The sequence below is a fragment of the Nerophis lumbriciformis genome, linkage group LG05 (genome assembly GCF_033978685.3).
Source record: "Nerophis lumbriciformis linkage group LG05, RoL_Nlum_v2.1, whole genome shotgun sequence".
NCBI lineage: Eukaryota > Metazoa > Chordata > Actinopteri > Syngnathiformes > Syngnathidae > Nerophis > Nerophis lumbriciformis.
In genome coordinates, this window is record NC_084552.2 from 54367974 (window position 1) to 54395028 (window position 27055).

The 27055-nt window shown below is 43.5% G+C and overlaps 1 protein-coding gene across 3 annotated transcripts; it reads right to left on the minus strand.

Annotated features, from left to right (window-relative positions):
* Positions 1-2576: 2576 nt before the first annotated feature.
* Positions 2577-26554, minus strand: LOC133606103 (UPF0606 protein KIAA1549). Of its 3 annotated transcripts, none has more exons than XM_061959677.1 (21): positions 26238-26554; positions 26031-26163; positions 25670-25814; positions 20537-21709; positions 20381-20463; positions 20014-20313; positions 19743-19929; positions 19614-19673; positions 19386-19537; positions 19145-19322; positions 18832-19016; positions 16741-16949; positions 16373-16500; positions 9520-9701; positions 9241-9455; positions 9047-9182; positions 8677-8970; positions 8536-8597; positions 8341-8462; positions 4077-4231; positions 2577-3988 (listed from the first exon to the last, which is right to left on the minus strand). In XM_061959677.1, the coding sequence occupies exons 3-21, from the start codon at positions 25803-25805 to the stop codon at positions 3767-3769; spliced, it is 4179 nt and encodes a 1392-aa protein (XP_061815661.1). In that variant the 5' UTR covers positions 25806-25814; positions 26031-26163; positions 26238-26554; the 3' UTR covers positions 2577-3766. The 3 variants fall into 3 exon arrangements, with proteins under 3 accessions (XP_061815661.1, XP_061815660.1, XP_061815659.1); XM_061959676.1 differs by having other exon boundaries at positions 25670-25819; XM_061959675.1 differs by having other exon boundaries at positions 25670-25885.
* Between the last annotated feature and the right edge of the window lie 501 nt (positions 26555-27055).

The window sequence follows — 27055 nt, forward strand, 5'->3', positions numbered from 1 at the left end:
TTTGCTCGCGTGGACATCGGGGGCAGTACCTCTGGATTGGCAGACCGGGGTGGTGGTTCCTCTCTTTAAAAAGGGGAACCGGAGGGTGTGTTCTAACTATCGTGGGATCACACTCCTCAGCCTTCCCGGTAAGGTCTATTCAGGTGTACTGGAGAGGAGGCTACGCCGGATAGTCGAACCTCGGATTCAGGAGGAACAGTGTGGTTTTCGTCCTGGTCGTGGAACTGTGGACCAGCTCTATACTCTCGGCAGGGTCCTTGAGGGTGCATGGGAGTTTGCCCAACCAGTCTACATGTGCTTTGTGGACTTGGAGAAGGCATTCGACCGTGTCCCTCGGGAAGTCCTGTGGGGAGTGCTCAGAGAGTATGGGGTTTCGGACTGTCTGATTGTGGCGGTCCGCTCCCTGTATGATCAGTGTCAGAGCTTGGTTCGCATTGCCGGCAGTAAGTCGGACACGTTTCCGGTGAGGGATGGACTCCGCCAAGGCTGCCCTTTGTCACCGATTCTGTTCATAACTTTTATGGACAGAATTTCTAGGCGCAGTCAAGGCGTTGAGGGGATCCGGTTTGGTGGCTGCAGGATTAGGTCTCTGCTTTTTGCAGATGATTTGGTCCTGATGGCTTCATCTGGCCAGGATCTTCAGCTCTCACTGGATCGGTTCGCAGCTGAGTGTGAAGCGACTGGGATGAGAATCAGCACCTCCAAGTCCGAGTCCATGGTTCTCGCCCGGAAAAGGGTGGAGTGCCATCTCCGGGTTGGGGAGGAGATCTTGCCCCAAGTGGAGGAGTTCAAGTACCTTCAAGTACCTCGGAGTCTTGTTCACGAGTGAGGGAAGAGTGGATCGTGAGATCGACAGGCGGATCGGTGCAGCATCTTCAGTAATGCGGACGCTGTATCGATCCGTTGTGGTGAAGAAGGAGCTGAGCCGGAAGGCAAAGCTCTCAATTTACCGGTCGATCTACGTTCCCATCCTCACCTATGGTCATGAGCTTTGGGTTATGACCGAAAGGACAAGATCACGGGTACAAGCGGCCAAAATGAGTTTCCTCCGCCGGGTGGCGGGGCTCTCCCTTAGAGATAGGGTGAGAAGCTCTGTCATCCGGGGGGAGCTCAAAGTAAAGCCGCTGCTCCTCCACATGGAGAGTAGCCAGATGAGGTGGTTCGGGCATCTGGTCAGGATGCCACCCGAGCGCCTCCCTAAGGAGGTGTTTAGGGCATGTCCGACCGGTAGGAGGCCACGAGGAAGACCCAGGACACGTTGGGAAGACTATGTCTTCCGGCTGGCCTGGGAACGCCTCGGGATCCCCCGGGAGGAGCTGGACGAAGTGGCTGGGGAGAGGGAAGTCTGGGCTTCCCTGCTTAGGCTGCTGCCCCCGCGACCCGACCTCGGATAAGCGGAAGAAGATGGATGGATGGATGGATGTTTTGCTTTATTCATTATTGACGTGTTTCTTGCTACTTTATGTTGTATATTTTTTACATGAGATTTCCAGTTCAATTTATCATCAACCATTATACCCAGAAATGTGGTTTTATTTACTCTTTCAATTTCTATTCTGTCTATTTGTATTTGTGTTTGACTTTCTCTAGAGCAGTGTTTTTCAACCTTTTTTGAGCCAAGGCACATTTTTTGCGTTGAAAAAATCCAGAGGCACACCACCAGCAGAAATCATAAACTCAGTTGACAGTAAAAAGTTGTTGTCGCAATTGTTGGATATGACTTTAAACCATAACCAACCATGCATCACTATAGCTCTTGTCTCAAAGTAGGTGTACTGTCACCACCTGTCACATCACCCCCTGACTTATTTGGAGTTTTTTGCTGCTTTCCTGTGTGTAGTGTTTTAGTTCTTGTCTTGCGCTCCTATTTTGGTGGCTTTTTCTCTTTTTTTGGTATTTTCCTGTAGCAGTTTCATGTCTTATATTTCCCGCATCTACTTTGTTTTAGCAATCAAGAATATTTCAGTTGTTTTTATCCTTCTTTGTGGGGACATTGTTGATAGTCATGTCATGTTCGGATGTACATTGTGGACGCCGTCTTTGCTCCACAGTAAGTCTTTGCTGTCGTCCAGCATTCTGTTTTTGTTTACTTTGTAGCCAGTTCAGTTTTACTTTCGTTCTGCATAGCCTTCCCTAAGCTTCAATGCCTTTTCTTAGCGGCACTCACCTTTTGTTTATTTATGGTTTAAGCATAAGACACCTTTTTACTTGCCTTTACAAAGCAATTAGCTACCGGCTGCCACCTACTGATATGGAAGAGTATTACGGTACACGGTTACTCTGAGCTCTGGACAGCACCGACACTCAACAACAACACATCATTTGCAGACTATAATTACTAGTTTGCAAAAAATGTTTTCAACCCAAATATGTGTAATTAGATCATCTCCCACGGCACACCAGACTGTATCTCACGGCACACTAGTGTGCCGCGGCACAGTGGTTGAAAAACACTGCTCTAGAGGGGAAAGTGTCACATTTCCCCGAATGAAGTTCGCCTTATTTGATTTAGAAAATATGTTTACTTGACTGTGAAGTATGGAAACAATCATTGGAAAGGAAAGGGGGGGGAAAAGTACATGAAACTCATCTCTTTAATGCTGGTGATGTTTAAAATGATCAAAATAAATAAATGTTATCAACACTCAACAGTTGAATAATATTAGCACCATGGGACCATGTGGTCATGTGACCACACCCCACATTTTACCCGGACAGGTGAACATCATCATCATTTTTGTCAACAGATATTTCCGTTTCCATTGCACATCATCATCATTGGCTTCTTTGTCTTCTTTCCCTGTTCGAAATAAAAGTTTGACATGATTTTCTCTCTTAGCAACATGCTAAAATAAGCAGCATGCTAACACTGAGCGCAGGCTTTTAACAGAAGTGGACATGCTGGAACATTAGCGGGGACAAAACACCTATTGGCTGCAGGGCCATGACGTCATCACAACATCAGATAGACAGCTGCCAATCAGCAGAGAGAACCGGTGGCGTTTGCCCACAACGCTTTGCAAACGTGAGCAGACTGATTTGCGTCACTTTTGTCCGTCCCCACGTTCGAGGGTATATTCTGGTTTGGCTCTATTGAGGCAACGCTCCTCTGACTTTGTGCCTTCACAACGATGATATGAAAGCTAACAATTAGCGCTAAGTTACAGCAGAGCAGCTATGCTAACATTTTGTACTTACAACACCAGTACAAGCGTACAACAGTAGTCTGGTCTTTTTTTTGATAAAATAAACACTTTGACCGATACGTTCATTTATAGATTTACTTTATATACGCCATAGAAACATTTATATTGTGCTCAAAATGATGGATATCTGTACTTTTATTTACGCTTTATAACTACAAACTACCTCCGGCTGTCGACGGTATACCAAGGCCTCGCTGAGTGGGTTTTAAGACTGACACCTGGTCTGGCTGATGGATGTGTGGAAGGCAATGTGTGATCCTTGACAAGAGGATGACGCTTAGCACCACAGAAGGTCAGGATGTCCACTTGTCAATGTTTGGAACGTCCAATCTTCATCTCCAACCTTCCGATCATCGACAACCTATTGGGAGGACTTCGGAAGACCTCCAAGAAGATCAAATCCATTGCAATGATGAAAGGTGAATGAGAAGTCCGGATGGACACTGAGGCCAAAGACGAACGGCAGACAGACGGAACCCTGTAACTTTCCGGAGAGAGGGGGAATGCGTTTGGTTGGTCGGTCCTTCACAAGTCCAGACCGGATCGCAATGCGGACCACTCTAAGGGTAGCTGGTCACGGCCTGTTTGTGTGCCAGACGGCGAAGCTCCTCTCTGATGGCCTTTATCAGGGAAGCGGAGCTGTGAGCGGAGGGCGAGGCGTCCTCCGGCAGATACTCCGGAGTCGGGGATGTCAGAAGAAGTGGCGGCGCTGACACATCCCGAAGCGAGGAGCTCGGCATCTGGAAAACAGACGAAGACGAAAAGTCGGGAAAGGACAGCACCTGGTGGTTCAAAGAGGACAAACTTTGTTACCATCATGACCAAAACAAGCAACTTGTTTCATAATCCCATCTGTACGTCCACACTTACGTTTTCCCGGCTGCCTCCAGCTCTGGACAGGTCCTGGTCTGAGTGCTGTTGGTGCCAACAGGAGCCGGTCGGACCTGAGGCGCTGCGACCCACACCAGGGTACGCGCCAATCTGGCTGGACAAACCCACCTGGGTCAGTTGGTGGAGCTGCACGCCTGGTGGACACATCGGTAAATGTGAAAAACTGCTGTCTGCTAATATCGCCAAGCATTGCGTGTGATACGAGTCGAGGGTTGGACCTTATGGAGTCAAAACAGTACCAAAATCCTTGCGCCCAACACCAGATTTATTTTGCTCACGCGGACTTTCTGTGTGCGTGCGCGGCGTATTTTTGGTCGCGCTTGGACTCAGTTTGTGCTCGCGCGACGTTCCATCCTTTTGGCATTTATGGGCAGGAATTGAATAGGGGGCCCCTTCTTTCTGATTGGTCACTTTAAACGCCTTCTGTCTCCTGGTCAGAGCCAATCCAAGGGAACCTGTTGTGTGTCCCTTCTGAAGGGCATTAAGAGTCTTTAGACATCCATCCATCCATTTTCTACTGCTTGTCCCTTACGGGGTTGCGGGGGTGCTGGAGCCTATCCCAGCTGCACATGGGCGGAAGGCGGGTTTACACACTGGACAAGTCGTCACCTCATCACAGGGCCAACACAGATAAAATAAGCAAATATCAGTGTGTTTAGTCATCTAATATGCACGATTTACAATACAATGACTTCACCCTTTGTCATGATGTCATGTGAAGATATCAATAATGGCGATTTTTGACAACAACCTCTAACTGACAAAATGTTTTTTCTGGATATATGCTCTACAGGTTTTGCAATGTTACATTATCAGTGCTTCTTAATTATATTCTGCTACGTCCCACCTAGAGAGAAAACAATTTTTCGCGCCCCCCCCACTCTCCTCCGCCACTATAAATAGTATATTTTGTCTAGGAAATTGTTGTAAGTACACCTCTGCATAACATTGTATCCTTTTTTTAAAAAGAAATATAAATCAACGTACCCCGCCTTCCGCCCGATTGTAGCTGAGATAGGCTCCAGCGCCCCCCGCGACCCCGAAGGGACTAAGCGGTAGAAAATGGATGGATGGATGGAACTTACAACAAAGAATAACTTTATTAACATTGTTTTTGAGTCTGTAACAATTTTTTTTAAAGTGCATCAATTTGCCTGAAATAAAAAACTTACTTATACGATAAACATATGTTGACCGACTTAAACCATTTGACACTGACAAATGAAGCTAAATAAACTCAATAAATAATAATACATTAAAATCGATTAGCTACATTAACTCAGGAGTACAAATTCAATAAAAACAATTAAAAAAATAAAACAATTTGTGCTGATGTTTGTTTTTTTTATTAAAATGAGAAAGTCGGGATTAATGGCTACAGTGAGCACATTTTGTATAGTGCGCAGCTTTTTTAAACACGGTTTGAAGCATGACACTGCATGATACTGATTAAGCATGTATCCCGGGATCACACGAACCCCACTGGCATAGCAGTGCGCCTCCCCAGGAGGGGGCCCTCCCCACTATTTGAGAAGAACTGCATTATATAGACATTAGGTATCTTACAACAACTCACAATTTGATTCAACACGATTCTCAATTCAAACCGATTTACGCAATGTTTTATTTGGTATAAAAATGATAATAAAACAGGTTACAGGTTACAAAGCTCCTCTTAGTGGCCTAAACACGTCTTTTTAAAAATGTATTCTTAAAAAAAAAAAAATAATAAAAAAAAAAAAAAAAAAATATATATATATATATATATATATATATATATATATATATATATATATATATATATATATTTATTTATTTATATATATATATATATATATATATATATATATATATATATAGAGAGAGAGAGAGAGAGAGAGAGAGAGAGAAATAAATATATATTTATATATGTTTATTATTTACCGTCCAGACCTGTCATCCCTCAACAAGCGCAGCGAAATTGTCACAGCATGCCGCCATAGACGGAAACACCTCCTAGGTAACACATGAGCCAATCACCACGCCCCTAGGCCAGCCTGTACCCACCCACTCTGTGCCATATATAAACCATGGTATGCGAATGCTCCCATTAAAATCTCCTGACGATTGAGGGTACCCCCCCTCATGAAACAGGCCTGTAGAGATGAAATAGTCTTGTGATTTTTTTTCCCACACATACATATATATATATATATATATATATATATATATATATATATATATATAGAGAGAGAGAGAGAGAGAGAGAGAGAGAGAGAGCGAGCGAGCGAGAGAGAGAGAGAGAGAGAGAGAGAGAGAGAGAGAGAGAGAGAGAGAGAAATATATATATATATATATAGAGAGAAATAAATATATATTTATATATATATAGAGAGAGAGAGAAATAAATATATATTTATATATATATATATATACTGTATATATATATATATATATGTATATATATATATATATATAATTTTTTTTTTTTAATGAATTCTTGAATCAATTTAGAATCAAAATAGATAAGAATCGCCGCTCTAAAGTACCAAAAAGGAGGAATGTTGTGCGCATTAAATAAAAAGCATAAAGATGCCGCGCAGGCACACAGAAAAACCACGGCGATGCAGTGTGTTTTTTTTTTTTACAAGCGAGGATTTTGGAACTGTTTGGCGCCATAGTACAGGGGTGTCAAACTCATTTTAGCTCAGGGGCCGCATGGAGGAAAATCTGTTCATTAAAACTACAAAATAAAGACAACTTCTGATTGTTTTCTTTGTCTTACTTTGGCCAAAAATAGACCAAACACATTCTGAAAATATTTCAATAAAAATATAGAAAAAAATACCGGCAGCGGTAAACTTTAGATCCATGAAGGAAAGAAGAAAGTGAATGAATGTTAATAACTGAATAAATTTACATATGCATAAAAATGTGTTTTCTTTTGTATTTTTTTTTTTTATGAATTAAGCAACGTTTATGACAACCTTTTTCCAAAACACAATATAGAATGTGAGATATAACAGGATATGCTTACATTTATCATTTGTTTTCAAAACGATTGCAAAAAAGTGGGACCCCAAAAATGTACTGTGGGACCCCATTTTTATGACTTGATAGGGTCCAAGGACCCCATTTTGAAAATTCCTAGCGCCAACACTGATGGAGTATTGGTGCGTGCAAAACAGCAGCAGGCGGCTGTGGCCTGCGGGCCGGTTCTAATACTAATCAAATATCATCCCGGGGGGCCATAGATCATTCATTCGCGGGCCAGATCCGGCCCGCGGGCCTTGACTTTGACACATAGAACTTGGAGCTATGGTACGAAGAAGCACTTTCAGAGTTTGTCCAAGAATAGGTTAGTTCTGCATCCGTTTTTCCATGAAACATAACATTTAATGTTTACTATATCTAATGCAGGGGTCGGCAACCCAAAATGTTGAAAGAGCCAAAAATACAAAAACAAATTTGTCTGGAGCCTCAAAAAATGAAAAGCCATATTACATACAGATAGTGTGTCATGAGATATACATTTAATTAAGAGGACTTAAAGGAAACTACATGAGCTCAAATATACCTACAAATGAGGCATAATGATGCAATATGTACATATAGCTAGCCTAAATAGCATGTTAGCATCGATTAGCTTGCAGTCATGCAGTGACCAAATATGTCTGATTAGCACTCCAGCAAGTCAATAACATCAACAAAACTCACCTTTGTGGATTCATGCACATCATTTAAAGTTTGGTGGACAAAATGAGACAGAAAAAGAAGTGGCATAAAACACGTCTTAGAAAGTCGGAGAAAGTTATACATGTAAACAAACTACGGTGAGTTCAAGGACCGCCAAAATTAGTAGGACAAAACGGCGCTCGCCAAATACTCGAATCAGTGAAGCATGTTTAATACAAACAGTGTGCTTTATAACAATTAGGGAGGTTTGTGTCATGGTTGTCCTCCTACCCAAACCATATTAAAACAAAAAATATATTTTTTTCCCCCTAATCTTTTTCTATTTTTCATACATTTTTGAAAAAGTTACAGAGAGCCACTAGGGCGGCGCTAAAGAGCCGCATACGGTTGCCGACCCCTGATCTAATGGAACAAGCAAAAAAGTTTTGAAAATTCCTAGCGCCAACACTGATGGAGTATTAGTGCGTGCAAAACAGCAGCAGGCGGCTGTGGCCTGCGGGCAGGTTCTAATACTAATCAAATATCATCCATTAATAATTAATTGAGTTTGACACATATGGCATAATACCTGCGCTGCCCCCTACAGGGCGCGGTCTGGAGGATGAGGGCAGCTCTTTGTACTGCCCCCTGCTGGAGTAAAGGGGCTCCTGCAGCTGGTCTCCAGCGGTAACAAAGCCGCCTGAGTCCTGCCTGTGTAAAACGCACAAAGACGTCTTATAACAGCACTGCGTGTGTTTGTGTGTCACGGTCACGGCCCACTGACCTCTGCAGATGACCATGGCCTCCCTGACCTGAGGTCGGAGAAACCCCGAGCTCAGCGTATCTCTGCAGCGACAAGGAGAGAAGATATGAAGATGTGCAAAGAGGCCGATATGATCAAAAATCAGTCGGGCGAAGCACTCACAGCAGAGAGAGGGCTGTGGGTGGGGCCGGCTGGGTAGGAGCCCCACTGCCTGCCCAGTGGGCCGCCCTGTGGGGACGGGCCAGGGAGGGCGGGGCTTACGCCGCTTAGCCCGGCACTGCCTTGCGAGGACGGCGACACCAGAGCGAAGGCGTCGTCCAGGAGCGAGTGCATTTGCTGCCGGGCTTCCTCGATGGATGGCTGCGGTGGCATGTAAGGGGGCGGGACTGGGGCGGGGTCAAACAACTCATCAGTGGGAGACGGGCTCCCGTTATCCGGGGGCAGGTCCGGGTCAGACTGTAGGAGAGACAAGAGAGAAGACCGTCAAGAACAAAGTTTTTCATCTCACACACACGTTCCTGATGGCGCTCACCATGTAGGCTACGTTGTTGAGTCCAGGGTACTTCCTGTAGGTGGCGCCCTGGTCTAAAAGCAGCCGATCCTGGTCAGTATCAGGAAGACTTCCTGGTCCCTGCTGAGCCCGCCGACCCCGAGGAGAGCGCCTCCCTCTGCACAAACACACCCTTGAGAAAAAGCTTCAAGAATTTTGCTCGGCTCAAGTCTGACCTCGGAGGGGACGGAGTGTCCCCCTGTAGTATGCAGTCCATATGGTCATGGGCGGAGCTATAGAGACGCTGAGCCACCTCGGTCTGCACCGGACCGTCTCCAAAAGCGTCCATGATGTCATCCATGGACGGGAAATCACACTGGCCCCGCCTCTTGGCACGCTGCCTCAGTTTGTTCCTATGGTGCTCCATCTCCGACTTGTGTCGCAGCGCCACCTGCAGGACAGCAACCACGTCACAAACAGCCGGTCCGCAGAGACATCTTTCTTACCCGTCTCACCTTGGTGTTGACCTTTTCAGTGAGGGAGGGGCTGGGCTGTGTCGACGGCGGGCTCGGACGCGGCTGCATGGCGATGAGCTGCACCTTGCTAGCTGGCCGCCGCGCGCCGTCAGACGAGCCGCGGGAAAGACGATCCACGTGTTCAAAGATGGAGGACGAAGACAAAAGTTCGTCTGGACCGCCTGGTAGTACCATGAAAGGAGGTCAGAAGGGGAAATAGTGTGAAATAATTGAATAAATGAAGTGAAATCATTAAAAGAAGTGTAAAATAGCATTAGCATTAGCATTCATGTTGCTATTGCTGGGCCGCACTTGACATCACGGACTCCAAACATGGAGGGCAAACTCTAGTAAAAAAGTCCAATTCAAAACTGGGTGACAATGACACCAAAAGTTGTTGAAACAAACAAAGAACTGCGGATAAAAGTTGCTGCTGTGTTAGCCTGTCGCTCTCGTCGAGTGGAGGCGAGTCAACCATACGATCAAGTTTGCAGTGACTACAGTGTCCATGTCAGTATAAAGCATACTTCCCAACCCTCCCGAATTTTCCGGGAGACTCCCGAATTTCAGTGCCTCTCCCGAAAATCTCCCGGGACAACCATTCTCCCGAATTTCTCCCGATTTCCAGCCGGACTTAAGGCACGCCCCCTCCAGGTCCGTGCGGACCTGAGTGAGGACAGCCTGTCGTCACGTCCGCTTTTCCTTCATATAAACAGCGTGCCGGCCCAGTCATGTTATAACATCTACGGCTTTTGGAGAGTGCACAACTGCACACACAACAAGAAGGAGACGAAGAAGAGACAGTCATGGCGATGACGAGTGAACGAGCATGTACAATTCAACCCTAAACTCACTCCTTTCCTGCAAGTTAAATGTCACAGATGCTGCCTGTAATAGAGTGATCTAAGTTGTTTGTTGCCATCTCCTGGTGAATGTTGGGTGTAGTGTTCTGTGGTTACTTTTTGGTTGGCCAACGGTTTACGTTGTATTGCGCACCCTGACGGCAAGTGTGGAAGTCGGTTCTGAAGGATGAAGTAAAGAGACGTAACTTCATTACCCATCCATCCATCCATCCATCTTCTTCCGCTTATCCGAGGTCGGGTCGCGGGGGCAGCAGCCTAAGCAGGGAAGCCCAGACTTCCCTCTCCCCAGCCACTTCGTCCAGCTCCTCCCGGGGGATCCCGAGGCGTTCCCAGGCCAGCCGGGAGACATAGTCTTCCCAACGTGTCCTGGGTCTTCCTCGTGGCCTCCTACCGGTCGGACATGCCCTAAACACCTCCTTAGGGAGGCGCTCGGGTGGCATCCTGACCAGATGCCCGAACCACCTCATCTGGCTCCTCTCGATGCGGAGGAGCAGCGGCTTTACTTTGAGCTCCCCCCGGATGACAGAGCTTCTCACCCTATCTCTAAGGGAGAGCCCCGCCACCCGGCGGAGGAAACTCATTTCGGCCGCTTGTACCCGTGACCTTGTCCTTTCGGTCATAACCCAAAGCTCATGACCATAGGTGAGGATGGGAACGTAGATCGACCGGTAAATTGAGAGCTTTGCCTTCCGGCTCAGCTCCTTCTTCACCACAACGGATCGATACAGCGTCCGCATTACTGAAGACGCCGCACCGATCCGCCTGTCGATCTCACGATCCACTCTTCCCTCACTCGTGAACAAGACTCCGAGGTACTTGAACTCCTCCACTTGGGGCAAGATCTCCTCCCCAACCCGGAGATGGCACTCCGGGTTGGCTCCGGCTTCATTACCTCGCCTGGTTATTGACTCCAACCCAGAATATTACACTGCCCATACCTACGCTCCTGCAAAAGGCTGTGCTACTGGCTGCAAAGCATTGCACTTTCAAATACAACAATGAATAGAGGAGTGTTATGTGTGTGTATATGTGTAAATAAATGAACACTGAAATTCAAGTATTTATTTTATTTATACATATATATATATATATATATATATATATATATATATATATATATATATATATATATATGTATATCATATATATATATATATATATATATATATATATATATATATATATATATATATATATATATATATATAGCTAGAATTCACTGAAAGTCAAGTACCGTATTTTTTTGGAGTATAAGTCGCACCTGCCGAAAATGCATAATAAAGAGGGAAAAAAACATATATAAGTCGCACTGGAGCCCGGCCAAACTATGAAAAAAACTGCGACTTATAGTCCGAAAAATACGGTATTTATTTTATTTATATATATATATATATAATATATATATATATAAGAAATACTTTAATTTCACTGAACTCTAGCTATAAATATACTCCTCCCGGCCCCGCCCACCCCCCAATCTCCCGAATTCGGAGGTCTCAAGGTTGACAAGTATGTTATAAACATAAAATAAACTGTAAAAATTTGCTTATCAATCAATCAATCAATCAATCAATGTTTATTTATTTAGCCCTAAATCACAAGTGTCTCAAAGGGCTGCACAAGCCACAACGACATCCTCGGTACAGAGCCCACACAAGGGCAAGGAAAAACTCACCCCAGTGGGACGTTGATGTGAATGACTATGAGAAACCTTGGAGAGGACCCTCTAGGGGAGACCGAATGCAATGGATGTCGAGTGGGTCTGACATAATATTGTGAGATTTTCTATTCTCCATATATTTTAATGCGAGGAGTTTTTTTTAGGAAACTTCCACATGTAAACGTAGATGCATATGCAAAAGTGCAATATATTTATCTGTACAGTAATCTATTTATTTATATCTGCACCTTATTGCTTTTTTTTATCCTGCACTACCATGCAACAACATTTTGTTCTTATCTGTACTGTAAAGTTCAAATTTGAATGACAATAAAAAGTAAGTCTAAGTCTAAGTCTAATGTTGTTGTAGCGTGTATGCTAAAATGTTTAGCATTAAGAAAACATCGCTAAATAGTATTGATAAACTAGATTGATAAATATTCCACAGGCTGCATATTCTATAGCAACGACATCCTGTATCTTGATAGCTAAATTTAACAAAAAAATATTTAGACAAAACATATTAACTTCACACAATTTAAAACAGCAAATGCCAAATTATAGATGACGACAAAATATTTGGCAACTGCAAAAATTCCGTTACGTTCCAGAATGTAAAAAAAATGTGAGCTGCATTGAGACCGTAGTAAGTGAACTACAAAGTGGTGGGGGAACATTGTATTAAATATGTTATCTGACAAATCAGTAACTAACACAGGTAAACAACGACCACACTCGTTAATCATACCTGACAACATTTCATTTCAAAATATTGGAAATTCACTGGGAAAAATGAGGGAGAGCTTCACTAACCACTGAGCTATTCAGTATGATGCAGACTCTTGGCCGTTAGCTCACGTAATATGAAGCTTCCAGTGAGAAGCACTGTTGCCAAGTCTGCTTATTTAAGCAACTTTAGCTTGTTTTTCCTCTAAAGTCACTCGCAAATTTTGTGAGTCGCCTTTCGCGGTTTTTTTGGGCTTGTTTTTCAGTGAGTGGTTGCTTATTTGGGCTTGCTTTTGTCTACCCACAATAAAGCAAAACACCAGTGCGGCGTTAGGTTTCTTTGTTATCATCCACCCGGTTGACTTGGCACGCCCCCAAACACGCTCACGCAAGTGACACTCCTGCAACTAAGCCATAGCCCAGATTGACAAAGCAAGTAAGAATTAGTGGAAGTAAGTGGTCAAAACTTCAACAAAATAAATTTAAGGATTTTCGCATTTAATAACGGACACAAAAAGCCCACATTATGTTGGTAAAATAAGTATAAATTGGGGTGTCAAAAGTGTGGCCCAAGGACGATTTTTGGCCCAAAGCTAAAAAAAAATGTTGGTCCTCGACATGTTCTGAAAATTAAATACATTAATTATTATTGAGGTATGTTAGATATATCATTAAACAACTACTGTATATTTCAGACTATAAGGCGCACTTAAAATCCTTTTATTTTCTCAAAACTCGACAGTGCGCCTTATAACCCGGTGCGCCTAATGTACGGAATCATTTTGGTTGTGCTTACCGACCTCAGAGCTATTTTATTTGGTACATGGTGAAATGATAAGTGTGACCAGTATATGGCAGTCACACATAAGAGATACGTGTAGACTGCAATATGATGGCAGTCACATAAGAGAAACGTGTAGACTGCAATGTGACTCAAGTAAACAACACAAAAATGTTATATGTTCCATTGAAAATATAGAATATTACACACAGCGCTCAAAAATCTAGCAAAACTTTTAGTATGACTTTGGTAAGCTATGAAGCCGCACCGCTTGATGGATTGTCGGCGCATTAAACATAAAACTATTATTATGGTGTGTGTATAAGGTAAGACATATTATCTGGCGTTTTGTTTCGCAATATTATGCAAAAGCAACTTTTCTTACCTTCTGGTACCTGCTGATCTGTATTTGGGATCTGCATAAGTTCTGAAAATGTGCGCACGTCCGCCTTCTTGTTATGAGACATTCATCTTCCGCTGTTGCCATTTTTAATATAAAGTAGTGTAAAGTTCTTACTGACATCTGTCAGTAAACCCGACAGGAAAGCACTAAAACATACCGGTGTAGTGAGTATACAAAATTCACCCAAGGAACTTTAGTTATTAAAGAGTTCCGGTCGGACGGTTTTTCACGGGACACATTTCCGGCGTTGTTATTGCAGTAGTGAGCCACGGATGATAAGATGCTGCTCCGTTATTGATTTAAGTTAAGTCTGAAATGTCATTAAAACAGTTAGCTCCATCTTTTTGACACTTCTTCCACCCCCGTCCTTGCACGCTACACCGCTACAACAAAGATGTCGGAGAAAAGACGCTGCCGAAGGTGAGCCACGTAATTAAGATCGCCCACAAAACGGCGCATCCTAAATCGACTGTCAGAAAGCAACTTGAAGATGGTCTGTAAAATATAATCTATGCAACATTTTGACCAAAAAAACACCATTACATGTTATGTAGACCACAAGGAAGTGTTTTAAATTAAAAAAATAAAATAATAATTTGTCCCCTTTAATGCGCCCTACATGACCTGAATAGACCCGCTCATCTGCAGTGCGCCTTACAATCTGGTGTTCCCTATGGTCCGGAAAATACGGTACTTGTTTTGTCACTTCTAACACAAAATCTAAGAAATAATGTTTGGACACGGTACCACTATGAAAAGTAAAAAAAAAATGTATTCTGAAAAATTCAAACGGAAAAAATCGAATTTCGGTTTTTCATTGGTGGGCTTCTTTTGGGCTTGTTTTTGCTTGTTTCCCTTGTGAGATCTGGCAAAACTGGTGAGGACCCTTGTCATACCTGCCAACCTTGAGACCTCCGATTTCGGGAGGTGGGGGGTGGGGGCGTGGTTGGGGGCGTGGTTAAGAGGGGAGGAGTATATTGACAGCTAGAATTCACCAAGTTAAGTATTTCATACATACATATATATATATATATATATATATATATATATATATATATATATATATATATATATATATATATATATATTCTTTATTTATATATATATATATATATATATATATATATATATATATATATATATATATATATATATATATATATATATATATATATCTACATCCTGAAAATATGCAAACAAACTGTGTTTAGATAATTGATACTTCAAACTTGCATAAATAAATATTAAGGAATGTAACATAACTTGGCTTCTGAGAGCTTCAAAATGTAATGAATAAATTGCTAAAGTTGTTGATAAACAAGCAATTATTTTAATAATTAAATATGGTCATTTTAAATGAATTATTATGATAATTTAAAATCAATTATTTCAAATATGTTTATTTTAATGTATAATTCTATGGCTGGATGTAATAAGGAGTCACAAAAAAAATACAAATAAAAATACAATTAATATTGATGTTTTTAGCAAAATATAGTCAAAATGTATTTAGTTTTTTTTTGGTTTTTTTAATTAATAAATATATTTATTTTTAGGTAAGATAAACATAATAATACAATTTATCTCTAGTCTGGATGATTTAGTTCTTGTCACCCTGATGTCCTCACTCAGGTCCGCATGGAGCTGGAGGGGGCGTGGCTTCCAGCTCCGGCTGAAAATCGGGAGATTTTCAGGAGAATATTTGTTCCGGGAGGTTTTCGGGAGAGGCGCTGAATTTCGGGAGTCTCCCGGAAAATTCGGGAGGGTTGGCAAGTATGACCCTTGTTATATTGCATAAATGAAAATATAAACACAATTCTGTGTTCCTCCACAGCACTGATTTGAGCGGACATGATCGTTGTATCGTTTCATAAGGGGTATAATTTTTGGAGAAAAAAACGGGACAGTGACGACACAGGGAAAGGAGGACAAAAACGAGGAAGGTTTGATAGATTTGTTGTTAATGTCCATCAAATACGTTAATTACCGATAATTTCAACATTGTGTTTAATGGATTCATGTTTAAGAAAGGAAAGTGGTCAACAAGATAGTTTGAAACTTCCACTTCGGTTAAAGTATTTTTTCTCAAGAGTGTATGGATCCACTTGATCACATTCAGCTTTTTTTTAAAATGATATTTGGCTTGTATATTTGCCACTAAACCTTTAAAATATGTGAACAGCTGTGCTGCTAAAACGTTTGCCTTCCATCTGGAGCCTCAAGTAAGGGAGGGGGACGGTCTGTAGGTCATGTGGCTGCAACCCAGCAATTCACAGAGAAAATGATAACAAAAATTAATCTGTGTGATCATTGTTTAGAAAAAGTATTTGCACAATTATCTTGTCATTTTTCTCCATCAACAAAATGTGAAAATAGTTTTCTTTTAGCAGGGAACACCATGATGTAAGAGTATTTCTGACCATTTTTGGGCGGCTTCCTCTGCTGCTTGGCCTCGATAGGTGTGGCTACAGGGCGAGTACTCTCCTCTGCGGACTCTCTGCCGCTGGATTGGTCACTGCCTAACGAGTCCGCGTCTGATGGGCTGGTCCTGACAAGACAAACCTTTTTATTCTGTTGTCTTAGACTAATGCAGGAACATCAGTCAGCCAACAGAGTGTGTCACTGATCAGGAATGGAAGCCAGCTGGGGCCAGTATGTGCACCACAACTAAATGCTAGATCGCTAGCTAATTACCGGCCTCTGATATTTCCAGGTGGCTTTCCATACCCAACACTGCACAATTTCTGACATCAGGTAAGATGTAAAAGAGACGATTGAGGAGACTGACCTTCCGCGGTGGCGACGGCTGGTTCTGGCAGTTTTGGTGGAGGACCCTTTTGATTTTGGAGTGTTGAGGTCACCGCCATCAGATGGTGTGGCCTCTTTCGTGGGTACGGGCAGCGGTCCCGACTCCTGGATCACCATGATGTCGTCTTTACTGTGCTGGCCCAGGTGAAGTTTGGCGAAGTCGAAGCCTTTCACACTGGAGCCCTGAAGCTGAGATGCAGCGCATGTAAGTTGCCCTCAGGGGCGGATTTAGTCATTCAGAGGCCCAAGGCAAACTAAGTCATTAGAGCCCTCCTTATAACAAAAACAACATGGTCATTTACCATTTATTGTTAGAAACTATCATGCTCTCTGCATGTTAAAAAGAATATCACGTAAGTATCACTTATCCCAATGCTTTTATTTTACTTGACAGGAACATTACTTCACATTTGATAAAGTAAGCCTTTTTTCAGAAATTAATATTTTGTTAGCTCAGTTGGATCGTTATTATTGTGAAGGCCTGAAGTGTGTGACTGGTGGGAAAAAGAGAGCTTTTGACAGTGGCCGTTTTGGAACGAGAGATGAGACTCGCTGCGTTTCCATTGCAGTTTTTCGCAAAATAAAAGCAATATTTCTAAAGTTACGACAAAGTACATTTGTGGGTGTTTCCATCAAAGGGTGTTTTGCGTCATGAGCCGTGATTCTTGTAAAATCTCATCTAGCGAGACTCCACTTTGAGGAAGATATTGTAGCCGCTGCTGTTGCCGTGATGTCAACAGAAGACGAAGGCAGAGGGTTGCTCAAAGGCAACGTCCTTACGGCCTGCTTGACATCACTGCTCGGGCATGTGGGTCTCTCCGACTGCGGGTCGGTCTTTATTGGAAGAAACCCGCAAGATGGACCGGTGAGACGGTGCCGCCTCGCTTCCCCCCTCTCACCCGGCCGACCGATCAGAGACTTACGGCCCCCTCGACATTGTTAGGGCATATGGGTCTCTCCGACTGCGGGTCGGTCTTTATTGGAAGAAACCCGCAAGATGGACCGGTGAGACGGTGCCGCCTCGCTTCTCCCCCTCTCACCCGGCCGACCGATCGGATACTTACGGCCTCCTCGAAACTGTTCGGGCATGTGGGTCTCTCCGAGACTACGAGTTAACCTCTGTTGCCGGGAAGGAACCTGCGAGACGGCCCGGTGCTGCCTTGCTCCCCCCCCGGCAGACCCAATCAAAGCTACACTAAGACGACCCGTCTGCCCTAGTTGTCCTGCATTGGCGCCGTGCCGGTTCTGTGTTTATGTGACCTGTAAATGCGGAAAAAGCGTTTCAATTATGCTTTTGCAAAACGTGTCAAAAACCACCTCATGAGAGTGCAAAAATGTTTTTGCGATATTTGAGAGGTTTTTTGAAATATGGGTGTTTCCATTACCAGTTTCCTATTGCGATATTTAGGTTTTCCGTATTTCTCGGAGTAATGGAAACACAGCTACCGATGACTTTTTAAAAAATGCCCCCCGAGTTTCTGCCTGCTTGTCTATTATTTTGCTGAGCTTGGACTACATCTAACACAACCCTGGGTTACCATAGTTCGAGAGCCTCAATACTCACATATTTGTGATGAAAAGTGTCACTCTCCACTGTACTTCTACATCCTACGGGCAGCAACTATGCTGCTGACTGTTTTGTCGTTGATCACATATATATATATATATATATATATATATATATATATATATATATATATATATACTTTGTTATTTTCTCGCCTTCTCCCATTTTCCACTCCTCTTGGGTCAACCTTTTTTAAAAAGTTTGTTTGGAACATCTTTTTGAATCACTTCTGCACACGTGCAGTAGTATGGAACAGTCCGTTCCGTGAGAAGGGTTTGGGGAGCTGTCGAAACGATCATGATTGATGAAGCATTTTGTTTTTCTTTTAGTTGTGCAAACTAAAATCAATAAATAATTGTTTTAAATAGAAGACATCTCTATTAATTGTTTTAATGAAACATTTGGGGGCCAGTGAAAATCTCGTGCCCCAGGAAACTGCCTGTGTTTGCCTAATGGCGAGTTCAATCCTCGCCACTATTGTTTGTAAGCGACGTCCTGTCTTACCTTCTGCCTCTGCTGGATGGTGTTGATGGCGTCTGGCTGAAACTCCAGTTTCTCTGAGCCACACAGTTTCCAGTAGAGGATGATGATGATAAAGACGGCCAGAAAGACCGGGACAATGACACCAACGATCAGCCAAATACTACTGCTTTGGGTCTCAGATGGCGGCAGGGACTTGGTCTCTACAGCTGTGAGCGAAGAAGTAAGACAGTTCCCACTAGCGTAAATAATATGAAAATCCATTTTACTCTTCTACTTCTAACAATTTCCAGCAAGTTCTTGTAACAACGGAGACAACTTCTCAGGTGTGACTCACGTTGGGCCAGTGGTCTCTGAACTTGGTGTCCAAGGACGATGGCCGCTCTCTGGAGGTCTAAACTATTCAGGGTTTCAGCTGTCACCTCTGCTGGGACCCGTGTGCCTCCCGGGCCCTCTACAAAATACAAAACCTCGAGAGGGCGCTCCGGCCCAGACAGCCTGGCCAGCCGGACCACCTGAGAAAGCACAGGAAGTTTTTTTGACTTGGATTTAAACAAAAAAGTTGAAAGTATGCATACCTGCAGGCTGTTGTTGCCAACAGCAGTGGCCCTCCTCCAGCGCCTTCTGCTGGACGCTCCCAGTCCTTCCTCAAGCAGTAAGGCCAAGCGCCGCTCCACACGAGCTTTGAAACTTCGCTCAGACGATAGCTGGTTTTCGACACCCAGGAGGACTAGAAGCATCCAGAAGTTCCAAATCAGCCATGTGACTTGATTTTGTGAAGCCATTAAGGTCAAAAGTGCTCTCACCTGTGCGGACCCACGTGGATCGCAGGTGATGGGTGGTGTTGAGTTCAGGGTAATGAAACGCTGAAACACCAAACAACCAATCAGATCACTGCATTGTTATCAATGACTTGATGCAAGCAGATGGCATACGTTCAGCGATCTGCAGAGCGGGAAACCCGACATAGAAACTGAACTCGACCAGGCTCAGCTTCCACAGGTGTTGGCTGACCTCTGACCCCAAGAGGTAGCCCCGGCCATCGCGAACCGCAAAGGTAATGTCGACAGGAACTTTCTGCTCAACCACTGGCCTTGCTGAGCTGAGCGTGATGTTCAGCAGCTAGAAGGAAAAACAACATGTGAAGAACGGCTGTGACGATATCAGACAAACGCGGGATGCAGGCGGGATACAGGCGGGGCACACCTGGACGCTGACGCCGCCAGGCTCCAAAGAGCGTCGCCGAGTCTCCCTGTATGCCATCACAAGGCCCATCTCGACACGCTCGCTGAAGTTGCAGACTCTGACGTCGACGTGAGATGGAACAAACTGCAACACTGTGTGGACCTGGTACCTGATGTCAGGCACGGTGTAGAGGGCTGACACGACGGGAACCGGGCCTGAGAAGCGTGGTGGTCGGCGGAGGGCATTGATGACTGAAATGGCGGTGTATATCAAAGGACCGGACACAACACGGAAGGCAAAACTGGAAGGAGTTCTCAAGAACTGATGAAGAACAGACACCTGTCAATTACCTGACATGACAATGAGAAATATATACTGGGTTTTGTACCTGAAGCTCCACTGATCGGTTAAATTCTCTCCTTAAAAGATCCCGGACCAGAGTGAAACCTGCCACTGAGCCTCTGGTACCACCTGGAGACACAACACATGGGCTGATCAGCTGGTTGGATCCGTGCTGAGGTCACATGACCTGATGTTGGCGTACCTACTCTGACCAAATACAACTCCGGCCTGGTGACGTTGCACAGGTACTGTTTGCTGGCGGGTGTCTGGGCTACCTTTGGCGTGGTCACCGGCGGCGCTCTCGTCAAGCTGATGGCTGTCCTCTGCGTGGTAGAGGTATGAGTGGTGGTCTTCTCTGGCTTGTCAGTAACCTCTACAGGTCTATCAAGATGAGTGGGGGGTCCAAATTGGGGAGGCGGGCGCAGTCGACTGGTAGAGTTAGAACTAGGAGGGTGTTTCATAATTGGTGGGAAGTGGTCTTTTCGATCTGGAGCAAGAGGAGGAGCAGAGGGCGTCACTGATCGAGACTCTTCCTCTCGCGTGAGGGATGGTGAGAGGGGGAGCCCAGGAGTAGGGTTGGCTAGGGGATGTTCAGGCTCCCTCGAAGGAGGAAGACCAGAACTTAAAGATGGAGGAGCTTGGGTTTGGTTGTGGGTTACTATTGGAGTGACAAAGGGTTCAGACAATACCTGGCCTTCCTGTGAACCCTCTTTAGAACCTTCCCTCACCCGTTCCTTCGCCAACAGGTTGGTATAGTATTCCAAACTGTTCATGTCAGGCAGCAGCAATTCTGTCGGCTGAAGCGGCGCCAAGTCCTCTGGGTCATAGTCGTCATCCCAGTTGGAGAAGACATTCGGGTGCGTGGGCTGTGTGTGCGGAGGTATGCTGGGAGTGGTGGAAGAGGGGGATAGGAGAACACGAGAGTGAAGTGGTGGAGTTGGGCGCGGGGGTAACACGGTCTCATAGGACACCCAGTCCTCAACATCGTCATCATCGTAGGGGTGGCTTGGCAGAGGCGTGGCTAGTGCTAGCTCCTCCCCATCAGGAACCACAAAGGACAACGTCTCCACGTAGTCTCCAGAACCCCAGGCCTCCTCTAGCGAGTTTCCCGTATCCCATTGGGGAGGGGGGCTCAGGGTAGGCTGGTTGTGAGGGGAGAAGGGGGGAGTCAAGCTGGGGGAGAGGAGGTCTGGGGGTCTGAGGAGGAGGTGGATTCCCTGAGCACCTGAATCCTCTGATTGACTGCCACTGTTACGATGGTAACCAGACTCTGGATTAGCTGCTGGGTGTCCGAGTTGGAGGGGTAGTGAAGAAGATGAAGGGAGGGATGAAGGACGTGGCAAAGACACTGCTGTTCTGTTCCAGTCCGACCCATCTGAAACAAACACACTTCATTAGACAAACGCCGGTGGGGTCTCATTTACCACAGCAAATGTTACCCAGCTTGCAAAGATTGTAACAAGTCCATTAGAAGAAGACAGCCGGCCGTTTCCTTTAACTTGGACACACACATCTATACCTTTGGCCATTCTAAGCCAGTAATGTCCAGGACGAATTCGCCGTCTGAGAAGCCTTCATTTTACTAATGTTTTTCAATGTTGCAATATTTGTAGAATAAATATTACATTTCATCATCATGTGTTGCCTTCTTCATAAGACTTATATAAGGCTTCTAATCTTTTGTGGCTCCAAACAGATTATTTTTGTATTTTTGGTCCATTATGGCTCTTTCAACATTTTGGGTTGCCGACCCCTGTATTAGTCAATGGGGTCTTGTTTTAGTCCACGGGGTTGTTAGTCCATGAGGTCTTGCGTTCGTTGTTCCCCCAAACAATCTATGTTGCGTCTAAAATTGTACTGGATGTCTGCAATCCAAAAGAAAAAAAATATTTTGCAAGCCAAATCCAAAGATTTACTCAGAGAAAAACTACAAAATAGTACTATTAAGAAATGATACAATGAAAAGTAAAATATTACAAACTCCTCTCACACTGATATGTCAGATTCAAATGAAAGTAAAAAAGAAAATGTAAAAAAGTATGTAAGGTTAAAGAATTAATTAGGAAATAAATTAAAAAACGTCCACTCAAACAGATTATTTTTATTCTTGTGAACATTTTAGCACACACGCACACACAATTACAGGCTATGTATTAAATGGTTCAGTATTGTATGTGTGTATGTTTATATATATATATATATATATATATATATATATATATATATATATATATATATATATATATATATATATATATATATATGTGTATGTATATATATATATATATATATATATATATATATATATATATATATATATATGTGTGTATGTATATATATATATATATGTGTATATATATATATATATATATATATATATATATATATATATATATATATATATATATATATATATATATATATATATATATATATATATATATATATATAATCAATATAATCATTGACTTGAACAAGTCAGGAAAGTCTCTTGGAGCCATTTCAAAGCAGCTTAAGGTCCCAAGAGCAACTGTGCAGACAATTGTTCGTAAGTATAAAGTGCATGGCACATCACTGCCACGATCAGGAAGGAAACGCAAGCTGTCACCTGCTGCTGAGAGAAAATTGGTCAGGATGATCAAGAGTCAACCGAGAACCACCAAAAAGCAGGTCCGCAATGAATTGGAGCCTGCTGGAACACAGGTGTCAGTGTACACAGTCAAACGTGTTTAGCATGGCCATGGACTGAGAGGCTACCATGCAAAAAGGAAGCCCTTGCTCCAGAAACGACACCTTAAGGCTGGTTTAAAGTTTGCTGCTGATCACGTGGACAAAGATAAGACCTTCTGAAGGAAAGTTCTGTAGTCAGAAGAAAAAAAATTGAGCTGTTTGGCCACAATACCCAGCAATATGTTTGGAGGAGAAAAGGTGAAGCCTTTAATCCTAGGAATACCATCCTACCGTCAAGCATGGTAGTGGTAGTATTATGCTCTGGGACTGTTTTGCTGCCAATGGAACTGGTGCTTTACAGAGAGTAAATGGGACAATGAAAAAGGAGGATTACCTCCAAATTCTTCAGAACAACCTAAAATCATCAGCCTGGAGGTTGGGTCTTGGGCGCAGTTGAGTGTTCCAACGGGACAATGACCCCCAAACACACGTCAAAAGTGGTAAAGGAATGGCTAAATCAGCTAGAATTGAGGTTTTAGAATGGCCTTCCCAAAGTCCTGACTTAAACCCCATTGAGAACATGTGGACAATGCTTAAGAAACAAGTCCATGTCAGAAAACCAACAAATTTAGCTGAACTGTACCAATTTTGTCAAGAGGAGTGGTCAAAAATTCAACCAGAAGCTTGCCAGAAGCTTGTGGATGGCTACCAAAAGCGCCTTATTGCAGTGAAACTTGCCAAGGGACATGTAACCAAATATTAACATTGCTGTATGTATACTTTTGACCCAGCAGATTTGGTCACATCTTCAGTAGACCCATAATGAATTCATAAAAGAACCAAACTTCATGAACGTTTTTTGTGACCAACAAGTATGTGCTCCAATCACTCTATCACACAAAATTTGAGTTGTAGTAATTACAGAAAACAGTCATGAAATTTAGGTCCACCGGTGGTCATGACTGTGGCGCGTCCACTGTGGCGCGTCACTGACCACCGGTGGACGGCGTGGCGCAGTTGGGAGAGTGGCCGTGCCAGCAACCTGAGAGTTCCTGGTTCAATCCCCACCTTCTACCAATCTAGTCACGTTCGTTGTGTCCTTGAGCAAGAATACTTCACCCTTGCTCCTGATGGGTGGTGGTTAGGGCCTTGCAAGGCAGCTCCCGCCATCAGTGTGTGTGAATGTGGAAATAGTGTCAAAGCGCTTTGAGTACCTTGAAAGTAGAAAAGCGCTATACAAGTATAACCCATTTACCATTAACCATTTATAGCCTTCACAAGTGTATGTAAACTTTTGACCACGACTGCATATATAAAAATACATATATACACCAATACATACACATACATGTACATACATATATGTTTACATATATATACGTATGTATAGGTTTACATATATAGGTATTTGTGCATATATACGTGTGTGTATATATATATATATATATATATATATATATATATATATATATATATATATATATATATATATATATATGTCTTAATAAGGTTATCCAAAAAATAGTGCTCGATACCGTAGTAGAGCGCAATATATGTATGTGTGGGGAAAAAAATCACAAGACTATTTCATCTCTACAGGCCTGTTTCATGAGAGGGGGTACCCTCAATCATCAGGAGGTTTTAATGGGAGCATTCGCATACCATGGTTTATATAGGGCACAGAGTGGGTGGGTACAGGCTGGCCTAGGGGCGTGGTGATTGGCTCATGTGTTACCTAGGAGGTGTTTCCGTCTGTATTCAACAAGAACAACATTAAATTGAGCTACAGCTGCATGAACAATATACGACAAATCATCTCAAACCACAACAAAACAATTGCAAATGAGCCGTCGACCCCCAGTCAGAACGACTCCAAAACCAACAAAGCATGTAACTGTCGAAAGAAACCTGATTGCCCCCTCAACGGGGGGTGCTTACAAACATCAGTTGTCTACCAATCTAAGGTAATACGCAAGGACATTAACACATCCGACACATATGTAGGATTAACCGAGGGTGAATTCAAAACCAGATGGAACAATCACAAGGCTTCTTTCAGGAACAAAAACCTGCGAAATACCACAGAACTCAGCAAACACATTTGGGACCTCAAAGACAATAATGTTGAATATTCAATAACATGGCAAATTCTTGCATCCAGCACACCTTGCAATAGTGGTAATAAAAGATGCAACCTATGCTTGAAAGAGAAACTGTTTATTATTTACCGTCCAGACCTGTCATCCCTCAACAAGCGCAGCGAAATTGTAACAGCATGCCGCCATAGACGGAAACACCTCCTAGGTAACACATGAGCCAATCACCACGCCCCTAGGCCAGCCTGTACCCACCCACTCTGTGCCCTATATAAACCATGGTATGCGAATGCTCCCATTAAAACCTCCTGATGATTGAGGGTACCCCCTCTCATGAAACAGGCCTGTAGAGATGAAATAGTCTTGTGATTTTTTTCCCCACACATACATATATATATATATATATATATATATATATACATACACACATTTACATATAGACTTAAGTATTACAATTTAAGTATTATGCAGTAAGTGTATGTATATATTTGTATTGAGTAAGAGTAAGTATTTATACATATGTATAAGTGTACTGTATAAGTATGTATAAGTTTAAGTACATTATATACCTTCAAGAGGAGAAGTGGAGGTCGCCATGGAAACCAGCATCACGGTGAGCAGCTGGAAAAGGAGACACTTAGAGGTTCTGGGTTCCAGCCTGGTCCCAGCCTGGGTCTTGGGTGGTACTGGGATGACAAGGTCCATGTTGGGATCCTGGTCTAGACCACAGAGATGGAGTCAGGACGAGCTGCTCTGCCTACATTTCGGGTCTGGTTCCGGTTTTACTGTGATCAGTGAACATTTGCTCAATTAGATCTTATGACCTCTGACCTTGTGTAAGAAACACGTCAGGAATAAACGCTTTTCGCTAATGGTGTGACTGTCACCTGTCAGAACGCTCGCATGGATGGATGTGAGCTAATTACGTACCGGCCTATCTCACGTCGACTCTTCAGACATGGCGGCCCACATTCATGCCGTGACATAGATTCTTTTTCTTTTTCTTCGGTTCCGATCAGGTTCCATTCGGCGGGACGTCACCCGCAGCCGCGCATCTTCGTTACTGTACGAAAGATCAAGACGACGCCATAAACGACAGCTTTTAGCGAGCGGAACCGGAGCCGGGTTCGGACCTACCTGCCATGGTGAAGATGCAGTCCGGGGCGTCACGCCTCTCCTGCAGCGAGGATGAGGAGGAGGAAGAGGAGGAGGAGGAAGAGGGAGGTGTGAAGGTTGTTCCGTCCGCAGTCTTTCCCACCCCTCCCTCCGCGCAGGTTCTGATGACCCGCGGCACAGGACGATCTAAAATCGCCACTTCTCAAACCCACACGAACATGGTCGACTCCGAGCCAGCCAGAGAACAGGAGGTGCGTTCAGGGACTTATTTGTGCGGGACAATCCTACATCCTTCTGCTTGAACGCCCTCCTGCGGCTGTTCGTGTCATTACACTCAGCGTCCACGTCAAACTTGACACCTTCATCATCATCATCATCGTTTAAAGAAGCGCAAGGTTGGAAAAAAATTTGAAAAGGAATTTTACCTTTGCAACCTCATTATACTATTGGCTAAGTTTTATATTCATAAATGTAAGTTTCTCAATACCCGACCTGTTTTTTTGTGCCTTTAAAAAAGATTTAGAACTCTACACTAAAACACTCTCTAACTCTAACAACCAAAAAGCTGTGAAAACGATGATGCTGTGTTCCAAATTTAAGTTATTTACTGAGATTGAGTGAACCTATGGTTTTGCACTTTGTTTATATATATATATATATATATATATATATATATATATATATATATATATATATATATATATATATACAGGGCCGGCCCGTGGCATAGGCCGTATAGGCAAATGCTAAGGGCGCCGTCCATCAGGGGGCGCCACGCCAGTGCCACAAATTTTGGAGAGGAAAAAAAGAAAAAGAAAAAAGTTGGTACTCCATCCATC

Bases quoted from the DNA above. Each gene is read 5' to 3' on its own strand.
- LOC133606103 (XM_061959677.1), bottom strand. From the start codon at position 25,805: ATGGACCTTGTCATCCCAGTACCACCCAAGACCCAGGCTGGGACCAGG. The intron at 20,464-20,536 runs GTACGCCAACAT...TTGTGTCTCCAG, and splicing joins GTTGTATTTGGTCAGAGTAG to GTGGTACCAGAGGCTCAGTG. The intron at 19,930-20,013 runs GTGTGCCCCGCC...TTTTCCTTCTAG, and splicing joins CTGGCGGCGTCAGCGTCCAG to CTGCTGAACATCACGCTCAG.